The following is an 18,032-nucleotide window of genomic DNA, read 5'->3' as shown; positions in this document are numbered from 1 at the left end:
ATTTTATTAAACACATGAATACAAAATGTGTTGACAAAAGAGAGACAAAATGTACACTGGGATTCAAAACACAGTGCATATCTTAATCCTATGGAGCATATTCTGTGTTTAAATATATACACATACAGTGTAGTAAAAAGCAACATCGAATTTTTACTCTACTAGAAAAAATTACTGACACATAATACAAAACAGTCTGCATAGGGAAACTTGTTCTCCCAAAAGCTGCCATTGAAACGAGTATTTCAGTGACTTAATATTCCCACATGAGTCACAATTTTGCTGCAACCGTAAGAGTTGCATATATTAGCACACTAAACACATCAGTTGTATAAAATCTCTCCAAGTGCACATGGTGCATTTTAAAGCTAGAGAACTGACCATAACCAGAGGGATAATATTTGCCACCAGCTTTAATTTAACATCATGTTCCCTTTTTTTCTTGGGTTGGGGGTGGAGGGAGGTAGTGTTCCTTTTTCAAATGTAATTGTTCCTAGGAGAAATGAACCACTTGGAAAGTTTGTTTCTAAGTTTATGTCCAGGGGGTAAAAGTTTGGCAGCCAACTGCTAGAAAAATCAAGAACCACTGCACAAAATGACAACTGAAACTAACAGAAGAGTTGTGCCCACCTTGTTATAACTCCGTCCAGCTGAGTCCTTCTCACTGGGCTTCAGTTCCTGCAGCTGTGCATCGAGGATGTCCACCAACTGCTCCATCAGCCTCACAGAAGAGCTCACATCCCCAGCAAACACCGGCCCTTTGGTATGTTTAGCTAGTTCATTGGCAAGACTAGCAGCATTTTCCCCACTCCTGATCTGAAATGCAATTTTCATGATCTCAGTAAGAATGTCTGCTCTGTTTATAACTTCTAGTTCTCCCCAAGTAACTATGCTGTGGTGAAAAATAAATATTTGCGGATACGTCAAAAATCTGCAACTAATTGAGACCAATAACTTTCTCTTCATCTTGGAAGATTAAAGACTCTCAGATCCTCAACACACAAAAGCATTCTTAACCAGACACTTACAAGAAACAAAAGGGAAAAAAGAAAAACAGAAATCCCTCATAAAAATTTTCATTCAGCTCTGTCATTCCACTGCAACCATTTCCAATTGTTTTTTAAAACTCTTGTTTAATCCAACGATCCAGAATATAAATCAGGACATAATCAGTGTGACACTGAGAGTTATTATTCACTGTTTATATCTCAGGAAGGTGAATGAAGCAGGAGAAAATAAAATAGCACTGTGTAACATTACAATAAAAATTATATGGTGTTAGAAATGAACATATATTTTAAATATATGCCTAATACCTTTAATGTTGTTTTTACTCATTCTATCATAATCGCATGCATTATAAACATCTGCTTACATTCTGTGGATTTACTTGCAAGCTTAATGATACTTGATTTATTAGGTCAAAGCGCTATTTGTCTTATGAACATCAAAAGAAACAAACTAAATATGAATGAAATTAAATAAGCATGTACTCATTATAAAGCTTAACATAAAAAAACAACATACCCCAAAACATATGTAACTTTCAAAAATAGTCTGCAGACAAAACTATGCATATATTTTATATTTTTACACAGAACAAAGAGCAAGAGAGCCAGTTTGACACACAAAGCTAAATTATTTATGTTAGAAGTTAAAGTCCTGACTTGCCAATGTGTATCATATTAAAAGGGTTCCAACCAACCTTCTGAGCCAGCTGATTTACCCAGTGTGAGGTACAGTTGCTAAGATCCGGGCCCTTAGGGTTCCATGTTCCAGTAGAAACCATGCAGAGATACGAGGCAGTTCCTACAACAGATGCAGAAAACAACAGCGAAATTGAAACCATTTTTCTGCATGCATTCGGGAAATAAGCTATTAGACATTACTCTCCGTGTTAAATTTTGAATAAACACTAATGGAAGCTTTTGACAAAACCTGACAGAAAGTGGGGTCTAATGTAGGTTATAAACAACAAGTATAAAATCAGCATAGAAATATCAGATATTATGGCAAACAGAAGCTCTTGGTTTCTTGGGACTCATCCAGAGTGGCACTCCTAGCAAGAAAGGCAGCTTGTAGCCAAGCCTCACCAGAGTCCCTGGGCAAAATTCACAGGCCTGATCTGGCAAGATCTCTGACAGAGCTAATTCATTCCTTGACGTTAAATGCCTTCTTCATTTTTTTTTTCATTCCAAAGTAATGAAGTTAATTGTTGTAAATATCTTTATTCTACAAAAATTTCTTTGGTGTGATTTAGAATCTACTTGCTAAGTTAAAAAAAAATGTATGCATGGTATATTAAAGGAAATACCTCTCGTTCCCTTGGGACACGGTCGTTCAACCATCATTCCCCTTTGTGTCTGAGGCCACCTTATCCCCCTCGCGTCTAATGCTTCGCAGAATCTCTCTGGCAGGGGAAAAATATTTGTTACAGGAGGAATTTTGGTTGTAGAAACTGCTGGAGGTGGTTTTGTCCCTTTGCTTCCTTCCTGCGATCCAGCTACAGTTGTGCTCATAGGGCCTTTCTGTGAAGTAGTGCTTGTGGTTGACACTGTGGTTTTGAACAGCTCAGCTGAAGAAGTTATTGTCACAGCTGTGGTAGGCACTATGGAAAAAAGATGAGCATATTAATCTCACACACACACTGGCCTGCACATACAGCCCCGCACATGTGAACATACAGAGACAGGAACCCTGCCCATTCATCTGCCACCAAAACCAACCAAATGAGATTCACTATCAGAGTTAGTACCAGTGGGGCAGAAAGAACACATGCTACCATTTTTCACAATCTACTCACTAAAATATGGTAGCTCGGGCTCTCCTATAGCTTTTGCTTCATGACTTCATGTTAGTTTTACTTCCAAATGAAATATTTGATACTACAGTTTAAGCTCAACTTCTTCATGAAATATCAAACATTAAAGGAAGTGCAGTTACATTAATTTTTTTAAAAAGCCAAAACTCATATATGCTCACTCCATAAATAATCAAACTTGAAGATCAACAAAGTCTGATAATTTAATGTAATAATAAAATTAAAATCAGCCACTCTACAGCTTGCAGGAAAATACATAATGTGTCACTTTTCCACTCAGCAGTCATTCTAGCTTGAAAGACTTTTGAGCATGCCTGATTAGGTCCAAACACAAGATAAAGCTTAGCAAGCCTGCTTTATTTTTCAGTGAAAATTATGCTTCAAAACTACAAACTGCTAAATATAAAAATGAAAGTAGACACAAGACAGCTGAATAGTACCCTATAGCCATTTTAAGGTGTATAGCAGCTGGTTATATATAAACAAAAATTGAAATGTCAATGAAGTAGTCACAGGATGTGGTTAAGAACTCGCATTTACTAACATATTGGTCACTCAATACCATGTCAATTAACTCCATAATGCTGTAAATTGTTGTTGATGTTATGTTATGGATTTTCATTGGATGGGATGATATTCTGCCAGCTCTGCTTTCAGACCAGAGATGGTCTCCCCAAAAAACTGTTGAATTTATCTGGGCTGTACGGTACATGCTTGCAATGAAAGAATCATGACTGGATTCAAACTGTAATACTGCAACAATGTGGAGTAATCCACCATGTGGGGGAGAGTCTGGGGAGGGGTTGGGGGAATCCCAGAGCCTATGAAACTGTGTCATAAAATGAAATGAAATGAAATTTTAAAAACAGTTGGTTTAAAGAAGCAGCTAGTTCTCATCAGCAGAATTACAGTCTCTTGCTAAGATAAAGGGTTTGATCCGATCATGTCTAAGCCAATGCTCCATAATTTAATGACCCTTAAAGACAACAGAAAAGGAAGTATGCTTCTATTTTTAAAATCAGATAACTTTTATTTTTAAAGCATTTTTTGCCTTCCAACATTATTTGCAAACTTTCAAATTCACTGTGTTAAAAAATTGTAGCTCAACTGTTTTCTTCAATAATTAGCAATAAATAATTAAAAACAGGTGAAAATTTAAGACTACCATTTAGAATCTATTAGAAGAGACCACAAAGGTTCTGCCAACGTTTACTGACTTTAAGACATTTTAGTCCTAAATTTAAACCATAGTCAAGGAAATTATGTCTATTTTGCAAATAATTTCATAAACCATCAACTTATTTCATGCTTTATTTATGTAAGAGAAAACAAGCTACAACATTCAGACTTTTCAGAAAGGAAGTTTATATTACAGTGATATGCTTAATATTTTTATCTCCAGCCAACAAAAATGCTTTATATTAATTCTAACTCTATTGAGAATATTCTATCACAAAAAGTCAAGTCCACACTTCTCTATCTCTTTCTTAGTGACAAACCTCTTATACTCACTAAGCACTCTAGAAGCATTCCAGTACTTTTCCTCCCTCCGTCTTCTTAAGCATGTGTTTTATTTCCAGGGCATAATTTACTGACCATAAGAGAGATGCCGTGTACATTAGCCAAGCATCACGCCTAGCTAGCTGCTTCAGAAACCCATTCAAACCTGCCTGTCTTCTTCTGGAAAGCACTTGCCTGACATCCTGTTAAACCTCTGTAATTTTCCTTTGATTACAAAGCAGCCAGGCTTTCAGTGCTTTCTCAATTAACATTTGTCAAAGGCATCACAATTTTTTGCAGAAGTGTCAAATGATGACTGCTGAATCAAGTTGTATGAGGACAACGGAAAAATCACAGTGAAACAGAGAAAAGGGCAGAGCAAAATGGTTTAGTGCTACACTGTCCTATGTATAAGACACTGTACTAATCACTGTATTTAATAACTGAAATATGCAGTAATACTACAATTAGTGTTGTGTTGGCCTTAGCCAACATCATAGAGACTCATCATAAATAAATCATGGTAAATAATAAAATGACCTCCATTAAACACACAAACTTTAAGTTAATATTCAGTTGCCAGGTGTCCATGTGTTTTTCATCTTTGGTGATCAAAAGAAATATACGGGCACTCAACACATTCTCCAGTGGTAAACACTGACATATTGGAATAGCATGAAAATAAGCACAAAAGTCGCCTTTAAGTGACACAACTAAAATCATTAGGGAACAGCAAGAGTTGGTGAGATTCAGTAAGTCCGAATACTTTAAGGAAAGCAATTCTCTAATGTTGAAGCTACAAATGCAGAGATGTTTCTAAAATTATTAAGTTCTATCTACAGAGACAAGTCCCAAGGGGGCACTTTGAAGTGATCAAAGCTTATGCACCTAGATGCTATCCCAGTCACCATTCATGGGTCATCAGATCATTTTCCTTAATCCTTAAGCACAATCATATGCACCAGGCACTATAATTGTCTTCTTTTTACAGATGAGGAAATTGACCCATAGATAAGTTAATAATTTAAAGTCATTTGTCTGCACTTTGAAATATTCCAATTTTACTTATCTACAAAGATTTTCACGGACTGAAAAACTACAATATCCCACAAAGCAGCCTGCTCTTCTTTACACACATTTATCTGATGCTTTTCACAAATGTTAAAACAGAGGTCTGGATGTAAAATGAGAGCAATGAACCATCAAAAATTTCATATTAGGGGCTGATGTTGTTGCATAAATAGTTATTTATTTATTTTTATTTTGAATTATGTGGCAATTGCATAAATATTTAAGTCTCTGCCTGCAAAACCTGAATTTCATATGGGTGTCAGTGCCTGGCTGCCTCAATTCTGATGCAGCTCCCTACTAATGATCTGGGGAAACCAGCAGCAAGGGGCCCAAATGCTTGGGTGTCTCCACCCATGTGGGAGAACCGCATAAAGCTTATGGCTTTGGCCTGACCTGGCCTGACCTGGGCTGCCTGCTGGTGCCATCTGGAGAGTGTCCAAGCAGCAGAAACACTTTGACCCACTCTCTCTCTCTCCTCTGCAACTTCTAAATAAATAAACAAATGTTTGAAGTTTCAGAATAAAATTTATCTAAAAGTTCAAAACACAACACCCCAGGAACACTAACAGAAAACATAAACCTTACAACAAAAGTGTAACTTAAACCAAACTCACTTTCACAGCATTTTGTTGATGAAGCTGCCTTCATCCAGATGGACTGAGCATTCTAGCTACTATTTATCATTTGACACAGACACCTTGGTACCCATGAAGGCTTTGGCAAGAATATTTACCATGGTAGTGTTTATAAAACATTTTGTACCGACTACCAGAGTTTTCCTGCATTAAACAGTTTAGGAACAATTTCCAGTTTTCAGAGTACAACTGCCTTCACTGAATTGTAAGAACTCAAGTCATTGTTTACTGAATGAACTTGAGCAAAGTTTGTAGCTTCTATGAGTACCCATTGAATTTATTTTTCTTTCAATATCTGAAAATACTGATCAGGTAATATACATCATTTAAAGAGTCTTCAGAAAACATATGATCAATGCTGCATACATCCTAAATAAAAAGCACAACAGCCTCACCAGCTTTAAAACAAAACCATACAAAAACACTTTCTATTATTCAATTATCTTATTGAGACTTAAGACAAATATTCAGACACTTCCAAAACCAGAGTAAAAATACATTTTCTTGATAATATCTAGAATATCAAATTTGTGGAGAGCTTAAGTAAACAGAAAACAATCCAGATTTAAAAATGGATAGGAGTTAAAATAGGTTTGAGAAAGATTTTTCCTAAGCCCACTATAGGGAAAAAAGCAAAGTAAATAGAAAATGAGACCTAGTTAAAGGGAATGGAGCAAATGAAACAGAATCAAAGCGGGGAAAATCAGGGTGCAAACACAACATGCCTATGCTCTTAAAAATGAAAAGGCGTGAACTTATAAATGGAGCAATGTATTGAAGCTAATACACTGTGATAGAGTCCACAATGAAAGATGACAAGAACGGATAATTTTACACAACAATTAAGTCTTCACTACATACACAATACCAAATCTAGCACGTTAGACTTTCAGTGCGCATTCTAAGACAAACAGGTCAATCACTGCTCTACGACTGGCAAAGGCCTGCCTGGTCTGATCTGTGCTATCAATTTCTTACATCTTGTTTCTGGAAGGCTGACAATAGTTTAATAGTTTGACCTTAATGTATGGACCAGAATAGTTCTGCAAGGTTGCACCTGCATTTGTATGATACCATGTATCTCAGATGAAAGAGATGGGAGTCTCTAAAAGCATGGGAAGATAAATTATAAGGATGGAGACAGTAAAAATATGGGTCAAACAGTAGCAAGAGAAATTTAGGTCAGATAAAATTCTTATCACCAAGGGCTAAATAAAGGGTGAGTATAAATTTTCACACTGTGCATATTTAAGAATGACAAACTACTTAGGTTTTGAATGATAAAGCATAGATGTAGAAATGTACAGACTATAGCTAAACTTTCTCATCTTCAAAGCTGGTAACTGTTCTTTGCAAAAAACATAATTTATTTTTTCATCTTCAATGCATCAAATTATTCATTAAGACATACACTAGGTGTAGAAAATACCATTAGTAATTTTTGTATTCTCTGAAATACTTTCAGACAAGGTAGCATTTTTGTTTAACTGAATCTGTACTCCATTTTATTCACAATCTTCAAAGTATTGGTCACTTATACATTTACAATTTTTAAAATTTCTTCCTTTTTTTCTAATGAGGGGAAAAGATTTACTGCTATCTAAGACAAATTTTAATAGCTGTCAGGGTAATTCAGACTGAAAATAATCAATACATTTTTAACCACTCCCTGAAGTTTGTCTTTGAAAAACTTGTATGAGAAAGGATAAAAACATTTCTAGGAAAAAAACAAAAACAAAAACAATTGAGGCTGGATTATGCCATCATTTCCCATACCTACAATATCAGGACACATTTAAATAGCAGAATGATGGACTTATGGCTGTTTTCTGAAGGACTATATTATTGTAACAAAATAGGAGAAATCAATGAGGGCAGGGAAGGAGAAGTCCCAGGGCCTTGGCAATTGTGTCACTATATAAACAAACAACAAATACAAAGAATTGATGTCACTTCTGCAAAAAAAAAAAAAAAAAACCCACACACAACTGGTACACGTGACGCATCCGAGCTACTGGCCTCAAGAACAACCTGATCTGTCCAGGTTTTAAAATGAATCAACCTATCATCAAAGCTATTCTCTTTGAGAAGACCATATTATAAACTTATTTGTTTTGAAGTCAGAGACACAGAGAGGAGAGACAGAGAACTTCTATCCACTGTTTATGCCCTAGATGGCTGTAATGGCCAGGGTAAGTCCATGCCTAAACCAAGAGCCTGCAGGCAAAAGCTTCATCAGGGTCTGCCATGTGCTTCAGAGGCCCAAGTGGTTGGGTCACTCTTCACAGCTTTTCCCAGGCCATTAGCAGGCAGCTAGATTAGAAGCAGAGCATCCAGGACACAAACTGGCACCAGTATGGGAAGTAGTAGATTTATCCAGTCTGCACATATATACAGGATATTGTTGTTAAAAACATAATAAGAGATATTACTGCTACAGTTTTAAGCTGAGAAAAATAAAGCAACACAAAACTCTATATAACACAAGATTTAGAGCAAAAGGTAGATGAACTAAGTTGATACATCATTATTGTTCCTCTTTTATGAATAAAACCTATAAAAATGAGAAATTCAATGACGTAAGGTTCTGATCTCTCCATTTGAGATCCTCACATATAGCAATATTTAGAACTTATTAATAACGTTTTAAAATGAACAATATATTTGCAGTTGTAGTTTGTAATATATTTAAGAATACTTGCATTGCTTCAGCAAAAGAAAAACGATAACTTGTCTTTGTTCGAAAGAGTTGAAAAGATTTAACCACTCCAAAACTTTCTAGTTCCTTTGAAAGTAACTTAATAATTTGAAAATTCCAATTAACTCAGTAAATTGAAATATTAATTCAGATCTTAAACACATAAACACTACTGCTCAAATAGAAAAGACTCATAATTAGTGCAAGTTCTATATTAATACATTAACAGGTTGCTCTTTTATCATGAGTATGAGGCAATCTTTTTAAATGAAATATTCATTTAATTTGTCCCCCAAAATTACTTCATATAAACTTGAATTCACTTGATAAATTAAATATATTTCCAAAATTTTAGCATTACTATAATATTCTTCCACAAACATAAAGAGAAAAATAATTTCTGGAGGCCAGTACATCTCTCATAAGTCATCATGGGGAATCATTTAGTGTTTGGACCATGAGTGACAAAATGAGACATACTCTCTTGAAATTATCAATATTTCACCAGAAAATAAAAAATGTGCAACTTTACAATCCAACGCAGAAAGATCTGCTGGGTAACTCCCTCTCTTAAACCAAGAACAAATCCCCAAATTTCAGAACATTAATGCCTACTATTGTACATCAAGCCTTGCTGGTCTCCTGGGAATTCCTAACACACATTCCACTTAACTGCTGGCGCCAAGAAGTTAAAAGGTCTGCACACAGATTGTAATCCACATAGAAGTCAGGTAGGGAGAAAACCAATGCTAACAGGTTTGTAGTGGGTAATATAATTTTAGCACTGAAAACTAAACTAGCCCATGATGCTACCATTACTTGGAAGCCAATGTTTAAAATAAAAATGGAAATGGATCAAAATAAGCCTAAAATGTATCTCAACATTTTTCTTTGTGCTTGAGCTACAAAAATAGGAAGAAAATCAACATGGGGTTGGGGGAGGGGATATTTTATTTCAAAAGTGAGCAGTTCACAAAATCGCATCAACAAAGCCTTACCTTGGGCAGGATCAGGTGGACCAAATTCCAGAGAGTATCGTAAGATGAAGTTATTGTTCCACACATAGAGCTGGTTATCTCTTGGATTGTAATCCACTGCAGCAATATACTGGTACTGGTTGGGGAAAGGAACATCTACAAATTCTCCTTTGTTTAATCGAGTATTATAAATGTAATCAATTGCATTCTTCCCTGTTTCACTTTCATTGTCTTGATAAACTGACCTGACCACGTAAAGGACTCCACATATCATAAACGCATTTGACGCAGCACGTTTGTCGTAGACAGTTTCCCATGTTGCTTCAAATCGAAGAGTGTATGGGTTCAGCTGGCTAATAACTATCATTCCATTGTTCTGCTCAGTAGCATAAATGACCCACAAGCCATTTTCATCAACTGCTAGGTCAATGTCAGTCTTCCCTCCCCATCTATAAGGTGAGGTATCATGGTAGTTGGCATAGTTAATTATGGCCTCGCCACTCTTAATTCTAGTCCTCAAGTCAAATTTCACAATATTCCTTGTTCTTTCTTTATTAAAAAAGACAGCACCATCATAAACCACAAATCCAGTACCATCTACTCGATTTGGAAGTTTGTATGTTGTTGTTTGTCGGCTGTTTTGAAAATCTTCTAAAGAAGCATATTCTATTAAAGTATCGGTGCGATATGGCGTCCAGGGCATGAAATAAATTTTGTCTGCAGCCTGAAGAGGGTCCTTGCACCAGGCACCTGCCTTTTGTTCAGCTTCATAGATACACGGTGAGTCCACAATTGCTTTCAAGGTCCCCGGGCAGACAAAAACTAATGGTCACAGAGAAAAGATAAGAATTAATCCACATTAAAAAATTCACACAGATAAACGCAACTTTCAATGATAGCAAATCAAAAGAGGGAAAGTATTAGCATTCAATTTTATTAAAATTTATACTTATTGCAAATATTATTCTTTTCTGAAGTTACCATAATCCATGCACCAACATACAAAATGGCTGGGGTTTATTTTCACAAATATATACCTAATTTTAAGATCAATTGAAACTGAACTGATAATTCAAAATTTCATCATGTTTCTAGCTTATAATTTGCTAATGCACATTTCAATACTTTAAGCTGTGACCCAGCAATGTGTAAATTGTTTTTATACCCTCCAACCCTTATGCCCACCCACAAGACCCCAAAAGTAAAGACAAAATAAAGCAAATTAAAAAAAAAAAAAAAAAACCCAGTGTGAAGGTTTATTTGGAATTTTCACGGAAGACCGAAAACAAAAGTGCTTCAATTTAAAGGACATAAACATTCAGAAAATGCAATTAGGAGCTGAGAAAAGTAAATACAAGGAAAGCAGTGATGAAACAACCAGGAGACCCTGTAACCATGGCATGCTATGGAGAGGGTTCAGGAAGCCAGGCAAGATGATACTTTAATAACAAGAAAATATTCGAGGGTGTCAGAAAAAAGAGATAAAGGGTGAAAAGGAAACAGAGAAGGGGCAGCTTCCTCTCGCCGACTTCACAATTTTTACCCCATCACCAGATTTAGCAGTCATAATTTCATGTTGACTTCTTTATGAGTTGCATTTATGAGTTCCTGCTGATTATTCTAATGTAGCAGTGTTGTGGGGAAAGGGGAGGGCGGAGGTTAACATCCATAAGGCACATAACAGGGAGCCGGGGTTCAGACTGTATACATTATTTACCTTTTTGCTCCACTTCTATTTTAAGCATCGGAAGAAAAATAAAAAAAGGTGCAAGGAAAAAAGAAAAAAAAGATTAAAATAAATTGACTATTAGTCTAAGACTGAATTTGTAATAGAAGCTAAATACAGGAAGAATAAGAGCTGTACTACTTTGGATAAAGAGAAACACACAACAGGAAAACCTATCAGGAGAAAGATTCTAAAGTTACATAAAAGAACATGGATCAATCACTTTAGTAGATTAAGGAGGCAATACAAATATGTTGGCATGTTGCTTCACTTAGTGAACCTGAATAAATAATGAAACTCTTCACTAATGCATGGGATACATACTCTAGCCTTTCCAAAGTCATTCAGCATTCTTACTAGGTTTAACTTTGTGTATACTATAGACATAAATGCATGCATAGGTGTATTCCCCCCCATTAATCTTATATAAACCTAATTATTAAACTAAAACTATATAAGCATAACAATAGTAAATACACAGAAACAACAAGTTAATTTTGGAATTGAGGTCAAATTTAGTAAACAGTGATGTGGTTACATTTTTTAAAGATATTTATTTTAAAAAAATATATAGTTATATATCTCTGTTCAACTGTTTTTCTACTGCCTTCTATTTCTATAAAAATTCATCATAACTATAAAAATAAAGCCTCCTTCTCAGCAATACACAAATCTTCCCTCAGCCCCTTTAGGGGTTTTAAAGGGTGAAATGAGGTAGCACCTTTCTTCCCACTAAGAATTAGCAAATGGCACTTGTTAGATTTAAATATACCTTTTACTATAAAATTCGTATTCAGTTTTCTATATCATACATCTCAAACTTGTAATACTAAATCTAGTAAAGAAAAGTAAGCAAAATACATACAAGGGAAAAGCAAGCACAGTAGGCAAGGAGAAAAAGGAAGAAAGAATCATGGTTAGCTTATTGTGACATTTTCTACCATCATTAACTTTACACAGAAAGCAAGCTAGCATGCAACAACAATCACATCAAGCATTCAAAGCAAATACCTTGACTCCACAGACCCCATAAAGGTAAATGCTTTCATAAAACAAACCTGATTAGTAGAATTATATGGGGAAACAAATTCCTACACATTTAAAGAAATGGATTATGCAGTTACGAAGACTACTACAAAAGATCTTGTAAGTAAATAGTATTCTAATAGTCAAAAAGTACAGTCTACTACTTTGCACTATATCTAGGCTCTGAAGTATGTTGCCTGAATTTCACAAAATGACCGCACTGACTATCATTGTTTCTCCACCTTCCCGTATTAAACAAAGCATTAGAGAATGCTAATACTATCGCTTCTCGGCCTTTTGGCTAAGATCAAGTGAGAATGCTAATACTATATTCCCAGGCTGATTACTCAGACAGTATATTGCATATTTCATTAGAATCTTAGCTTAATTAGGTTTTCTAAATTACAATTATTCATCAGATTCAGTATTGACCTGAAATACCTTTCAGAGAAACGAATCACATAAATGTTTTAACTACAAGAATGAAATATAACCTTCCACATGAAACCACACCCTCTCTCTTAAGCAATTTGGTCTTTTTCAACACTTTCAGGAAACATACTTTCCATGACATGTGATTCTGACTATACTTGGGTAAACTGTTACTCTCTTGGAAACATATCTTGCTTACAAATCAGTAATGATAATGTTATTCCTCAATGAAGAGCAATAGTATACTTGCTTGGAATCAGTAACAGAAGGGTGTGGTAGGAAGGGAGGATAAGAGAAATCGTTAGTATTGTAACTGCACACAGACTATATATCAATACAATTGTATTTTTGCTTTCCTAAGGAGAGGATGGTTTTACTGAAATAAATGCAGTTAAATATAAAGCCAGGGAATAATATAAAAGTTAAGTTTACTTATTTGAAAACATGACTTAAAAACAAGCTCAGTGAAAGCGATTTTTATGCTTTCCATTTACTGCAATGAGTTGGATTTAATTACTTAATACACTAAAATGATAGTGCAGTTACTGAGCAAAACATCATGAGAGGTCTTCATTTATTTGTGACTTATTTCACCTACATCAAAGGAAAGTAAAATGGGCATGAATTATACAAATTTTATAGCAAATGAATACTGAGAAGTAGCAACAACAGAAAAGTTTTGAAAAATTAAGCAAAACATTTGATTATGGATGAATCATGTAAAATATGTATCTTGAAAACACAAGAATTACCTATAGTTTTGATTTTATGAAAACTCAAAAAGTTAGTGGAAAAACAATAAAAAAAAATCTATCAACCATGAGGACATAAAAATACAATACAATTAATGAAATCAATATTGTTCCTCACATGCAGTATTTACTTCAGCTAACAAGAGATTGATTAAATTAATTAATTCCTAATAATACATTTATTTTTCTATACACCAAACACAGAACTTCATGGCCCAGCAACATTTGTGTAGAGCTACAATGGATATTCAAGCCAATGCACTGATCCAAACTAAGTAGAGCCTACATACTCTGTATCCGAAGTGACACACTACTTGATTTTAAATAATCTTGAATTTTGCTCACTAGTAACGGCTTTTATCAAGAGTACTGGACCTTGTTTTCTTCGGCAAATACAGCCTGAAGCTAATGTTACAATTCTTACAATGGTAACTTGAAATAAACAGTAGAAACAAGGACGGAAAATTCTAATCTGACAACTCTCCTTTGTCCTCCAATAAACATGCAGGGAATTTCCAGCACTCTGTCAATTACATAGGATGCCTGCAAACATACAGGCATCACCTGGACAACTGTAAGTAAAAAGATCTGGCTGTTTATGGATTGATTGAAGTAAACCAAGAAAGATTTCTGATATTGACCGTTGAGTAAATTCATTGTATAATTTTTGTGTCAAAAAAATTTCTGAAACCTCTTATAGGATGAAGTAATTTGGGATATACAAAAAATATTATTTTAAAAAATTATAGTATATAATATATAGCAAATTATATATTATTTAATGTATACAATATAAAATTATATTAGAATATATGATATATTATATATAATCTCATGGAAAATTTATTATGAAAGTCAGTTGGCAGAAAATACATAGTAAATGTAATCTGATGGTGATAAGTTTTATCAAGTAAAGTGTAACAGATATGTAAGCACAAAAAAGTACAATAACCCAAATAAGGGGGAGTGAAATCAAGAAGCTTAGAATAAAAGCAAGTGTAAAGAATGGATACAGTAGGTAAAGCAACAGAAATAAAAGCAGGAAAATCAGGAAAAGATAAATCCAACAAGTCCAAGAAGATTAATCTAAGAAAGATTCTTTATAATTAATTCTTACATTAGAGAAAATTACATAATTTATAGTGTGTCACTACTGTACATTGGTATATAGGAATCATAATTACTTCTATTCTTTAGTGAGGAGTTAAAAAAAAAAAGGCGAGAGACTTAGTTCTGCCTCCTGCAAACATCTAGAAAGGTAACAGCAAATTAATTACTGGGTTGCTTTTTGTTTTAAAGGATAAAAACTAGAACGAACAAATACTTCTCTGAGTATTGCTATTTGCAAGCTTAGTGCACAATGTACAATACTTCTGGAGAACTGAAAAAGTAAAGTTTTGAAAGTTAGATGTTCCAGAAGATATCCACATTTTTCCTTCTTAACAGAGCAAGAAATAACTCAAAAGTCTGAAAATAATATTGGCTTAACACTGTTCTTGGTCTATAGACTAGATTACAGGAACTGGTTCCAGAGAGACACAATTCTTGGCAGCTCTGACTGGTTCCACTGTTTGGGAATGGATACTGAACTCTTTTTCTAATTTGAGGACAGAAACCATGCTGCATTTCAAGTGAAAGCGACTCCATGGAACAAAATTTTGGTTAGCTCAAGAGAATTCAGTGTTCCTCTAGTGGCACAGGAGAATGCTTACGGAAGCCACCATACTACACACAGGAGAAACGGTATATAAACATCAGTGCTCTCAGTAGGCTTCCAATCCTACAAATGGTACGGAAAATACTGAAAACATAAAAAGCATCCATTTCACAGGAACACAGGAGCACAGAGCAAGGATGAAAAGAAAAGGTCATCTGTGTTTGGCCTTTAACTGGTAATGCAAAAAGCCAATTTATCAAAAGTGTGGCAGAAAAGAAATGTAGAGTGTTTTCAGTGTAGGGACGCATTGCTACATATTAAACACAGCCCATCTTTCAGAATTTGGTCAGTGGCTCTTGGAAATATGGATAGTCTAGAATGAGGGGTCTGCAAGAACCAGTGGTTTGGTGTTTGACACATATTACCAGGTGAATTCAATTTCTTTTGGGGAGAGGTGCATAAAAACTGTCACAAATCAATAAAATTGTTGCTGAAACACCTTAATTCAAATGACTATAAACTAAGATGATGTGATATTTTTAATTTGCAAATAAAGACAATAATGCTATCAAACAAGTTTATGAAAACTCACTAAAATATTCAAACTTTGAAAATGTTTAAAATATATGTCTTCCTATTGAGAATACAGAACACAATTACTAAGTTTAATTCTGTGTAGTTGTCCTAATCACAGAATTCAGAGTATTAGCTGAAGCCTATCTAATAACTTTTTTATTAAATTTTGGATAGCCTTTTGTAGGATATTAAAAATGTAAGATTTCTGCTACCTAGATCCATCTTATTTAGCATTAAGGGTTTACCACTAAATGTGGGGAAAAAAATATCCCCTTAAGAACACTGCAACTGAACAGGAGGCACTTGCATCAGTTACTGCAAAGGTAGCTTTTACCAGGCACACTAAAGTTACCACAACAGCAGGTAGACATTCAAGTAGCTCACGATTAAAACTGAAGTCAATTCTTCCTTTAAAAAACTGTGAGCCAAACCAATTTGTCAGCAACTGGTATTGGGCAAAAGTACAGATTTCTATCTGCCCTATTGAATAGCTAATTCAAGTTTGTTTTCTGGAAAAACACTAGCCTTAAAAGCCAAACACTTAAGAACACAGACAGACACTTGGCCAGCATCACACTATGGCTTCCTTCCACACTTCATGAAGCTAATTGGAGGCCCAAGTCTGTTAGTGCTCTGCATGCATAATGGTTTTGTGGGCCATAAACATATGCTTCTTTCACGTGTGTAGTCTTTCAGCATCAACAAGGAATGCTGTGGGGAGTGAAAAATACAAACTTTATACTTACTGTAAGGGACACATTCATACTGGACTTCAAGGTATTTGTATGTTCCAGGACACGGATCAGGAAATACATCTGACCCAGTAACTACTATACACTGTGTTCGATTGTTGCACCTGCAAAATAAAATGGGTCACTTATATAATGTTTTTTTCTAAAATGCAAAACTGATCCATACTTTCTTCCAAATAGTAAAAACATACTTGGTTGCCTTAGATGATTAAATCAACATAAAAGTCATACTTCCTTATGTTGTTGTATCTGTAACATAAGTTGCACTGCCATCCTAACTAAAAATGAATACAGCTGACAGTTCTCTATAGTTTTTCTATGTATCTCCACTTGCACTGACATATTCAACATGTACTAGACCAAAAGAATAAAACACAGTTGTGGTCACCTGGGGAGTGAATTAATGAACGGATTATCTTCCTTTCTGTCTCTCCTCCTCTCTGTATATCTGACTTGGCAATAAAAATTTTCAAAAAAATCTTTAAAAAACCCAGTATACTAGGTGTCATGCTTATGACTCAAAATTGCAATTAAAAATGAAACAGCACTACATATAATGTAGAGAAAAACAGATATATAAACTGATGCTCTTAGCAAACTGTTTAGACAACCTACTAAAACAAACGAAGAGCCACGTTTACACGTATCCCTTAAATCCAGTTTTGTTTTAAGCCTTCTATACATATGCTACCTACAACCTTAAATACCCAGTAACAAGCCAGCAGAGATCATGCTACAACCTATAATAAAATAATGCAAAGCAATTAGCACCATCAAATATCTACATAATGCAAAAACTTACACTATTTTCATAGAGCAATGTGCTTTTATTACAAATAATTGTAACTCATTTTAAAATCACTATTCTCTGAAATATAGTATTAAAAACAATATTATTAATTTGCTGTCCTACTAATTCTCATCGAATTTAAAAAATTCTTGAATTTCAGTAACTAATCAAAAGCTGATTTACAATTCTAAGAAAAATGCTATTTTAAGCTCTGTGAGCTTGTCCAAATGGTCTTTTTTTAAAACAGTGTGAAGGCAAGATCTCTATAATTTAACTTAATTGTGTCTCAATGAAATAAAATTTTACAGCGATTTTATTGTTTTCTGAGACTATATATAATTAAGCATGCAAATCAAATGAAACGTTTGTGTATATGTATTATTAAATTCATTTAATAATCTGAATATCATATATTCTACAGTGCATAAAATAACTGAATGACAAAACGCCGTATGAAATTTTTGAAGAGTAGCCCAGCTTTTGGCATAAATAATAAAAGACGGTGGAATAGCAATCATATTAAAAGGGGCTGGTAGCGGGGCTGGCAGTGGTGGAGTAGCAAACTAATCATCTGCCTGCAAGCACCAGCATCCCATATGGAGAGCACTTTGTATCCCAG

The 18,032-nt window shown here is 34.7% G+C and overlaps 1 protein-coding gene across 16 annotated transcripts in view; it reads right to left on the bottom strand.

Annotated features, from left to right (window-relative positions):
- ADGRL2 (adhesion G protein-coupled receptor L2) overlaps nt 1-18,032 on the bottom strand; it is a 183,343-nt gene that overhangs the window by 38,742 nt on the left and 126,569 nt on the right. For 8 of the 16 annotated variants that reach the window (XM_040987332.1, XM_040987335.1, XM_040987333.1 and 5 more), the window contains exons 3-8: nt 16,618-16,727; nt 11,420-11,431; nt 9,724-10,524; nt 2,315-2,608; nt 1,706-1,809; nt 631-816 (exon numbers count right to left, since the gene is read on the bottom strand). In XM_040987332.1, coding sequence (XP_040843266.1) covers nt 631-816; nt 1,706-1,809; nt 2,315-2,608; nt 9,724-10,524; nt 11,420-11,431; nt 16,618-16,727 — 1,507 coding nt within the window. Of the gene's footprint in view, nt 1-630; nt 817-1,705; nt 1,810-2,314; nt 2,609-9,699; nt 10,525-11,419; nt 11,435-16,617; nt 16,728-18,032 lie in introns of all 16 variants that reach the window. The other 8 variants (XM_040987340.1, XM_040987348.1, XM_040987334.1 and 5 more) reach the window with 3 other exon arrangements.

The sequence above is a fragment of the Ochotona curzoniae genome, unplaced genomic scaffold, assembly GCF_017591425.1.
Source record: "Ochotona curzoniae isolate NIBS_2020 unplaced genomic scaffold, NIBS_Ocur_1.0 contig_4612, whole genome shotgun sequence".
NCBI classification, from domain to species: Eukaryota; Metazoa; Chordata; class Mammalia; order Lagomorpha; family Ochotonidae; genus Ochotona; species Ochotona curzoniae.
This window is presented reverse-complemented; position numbering and strand designations above follow the sequence as displayed.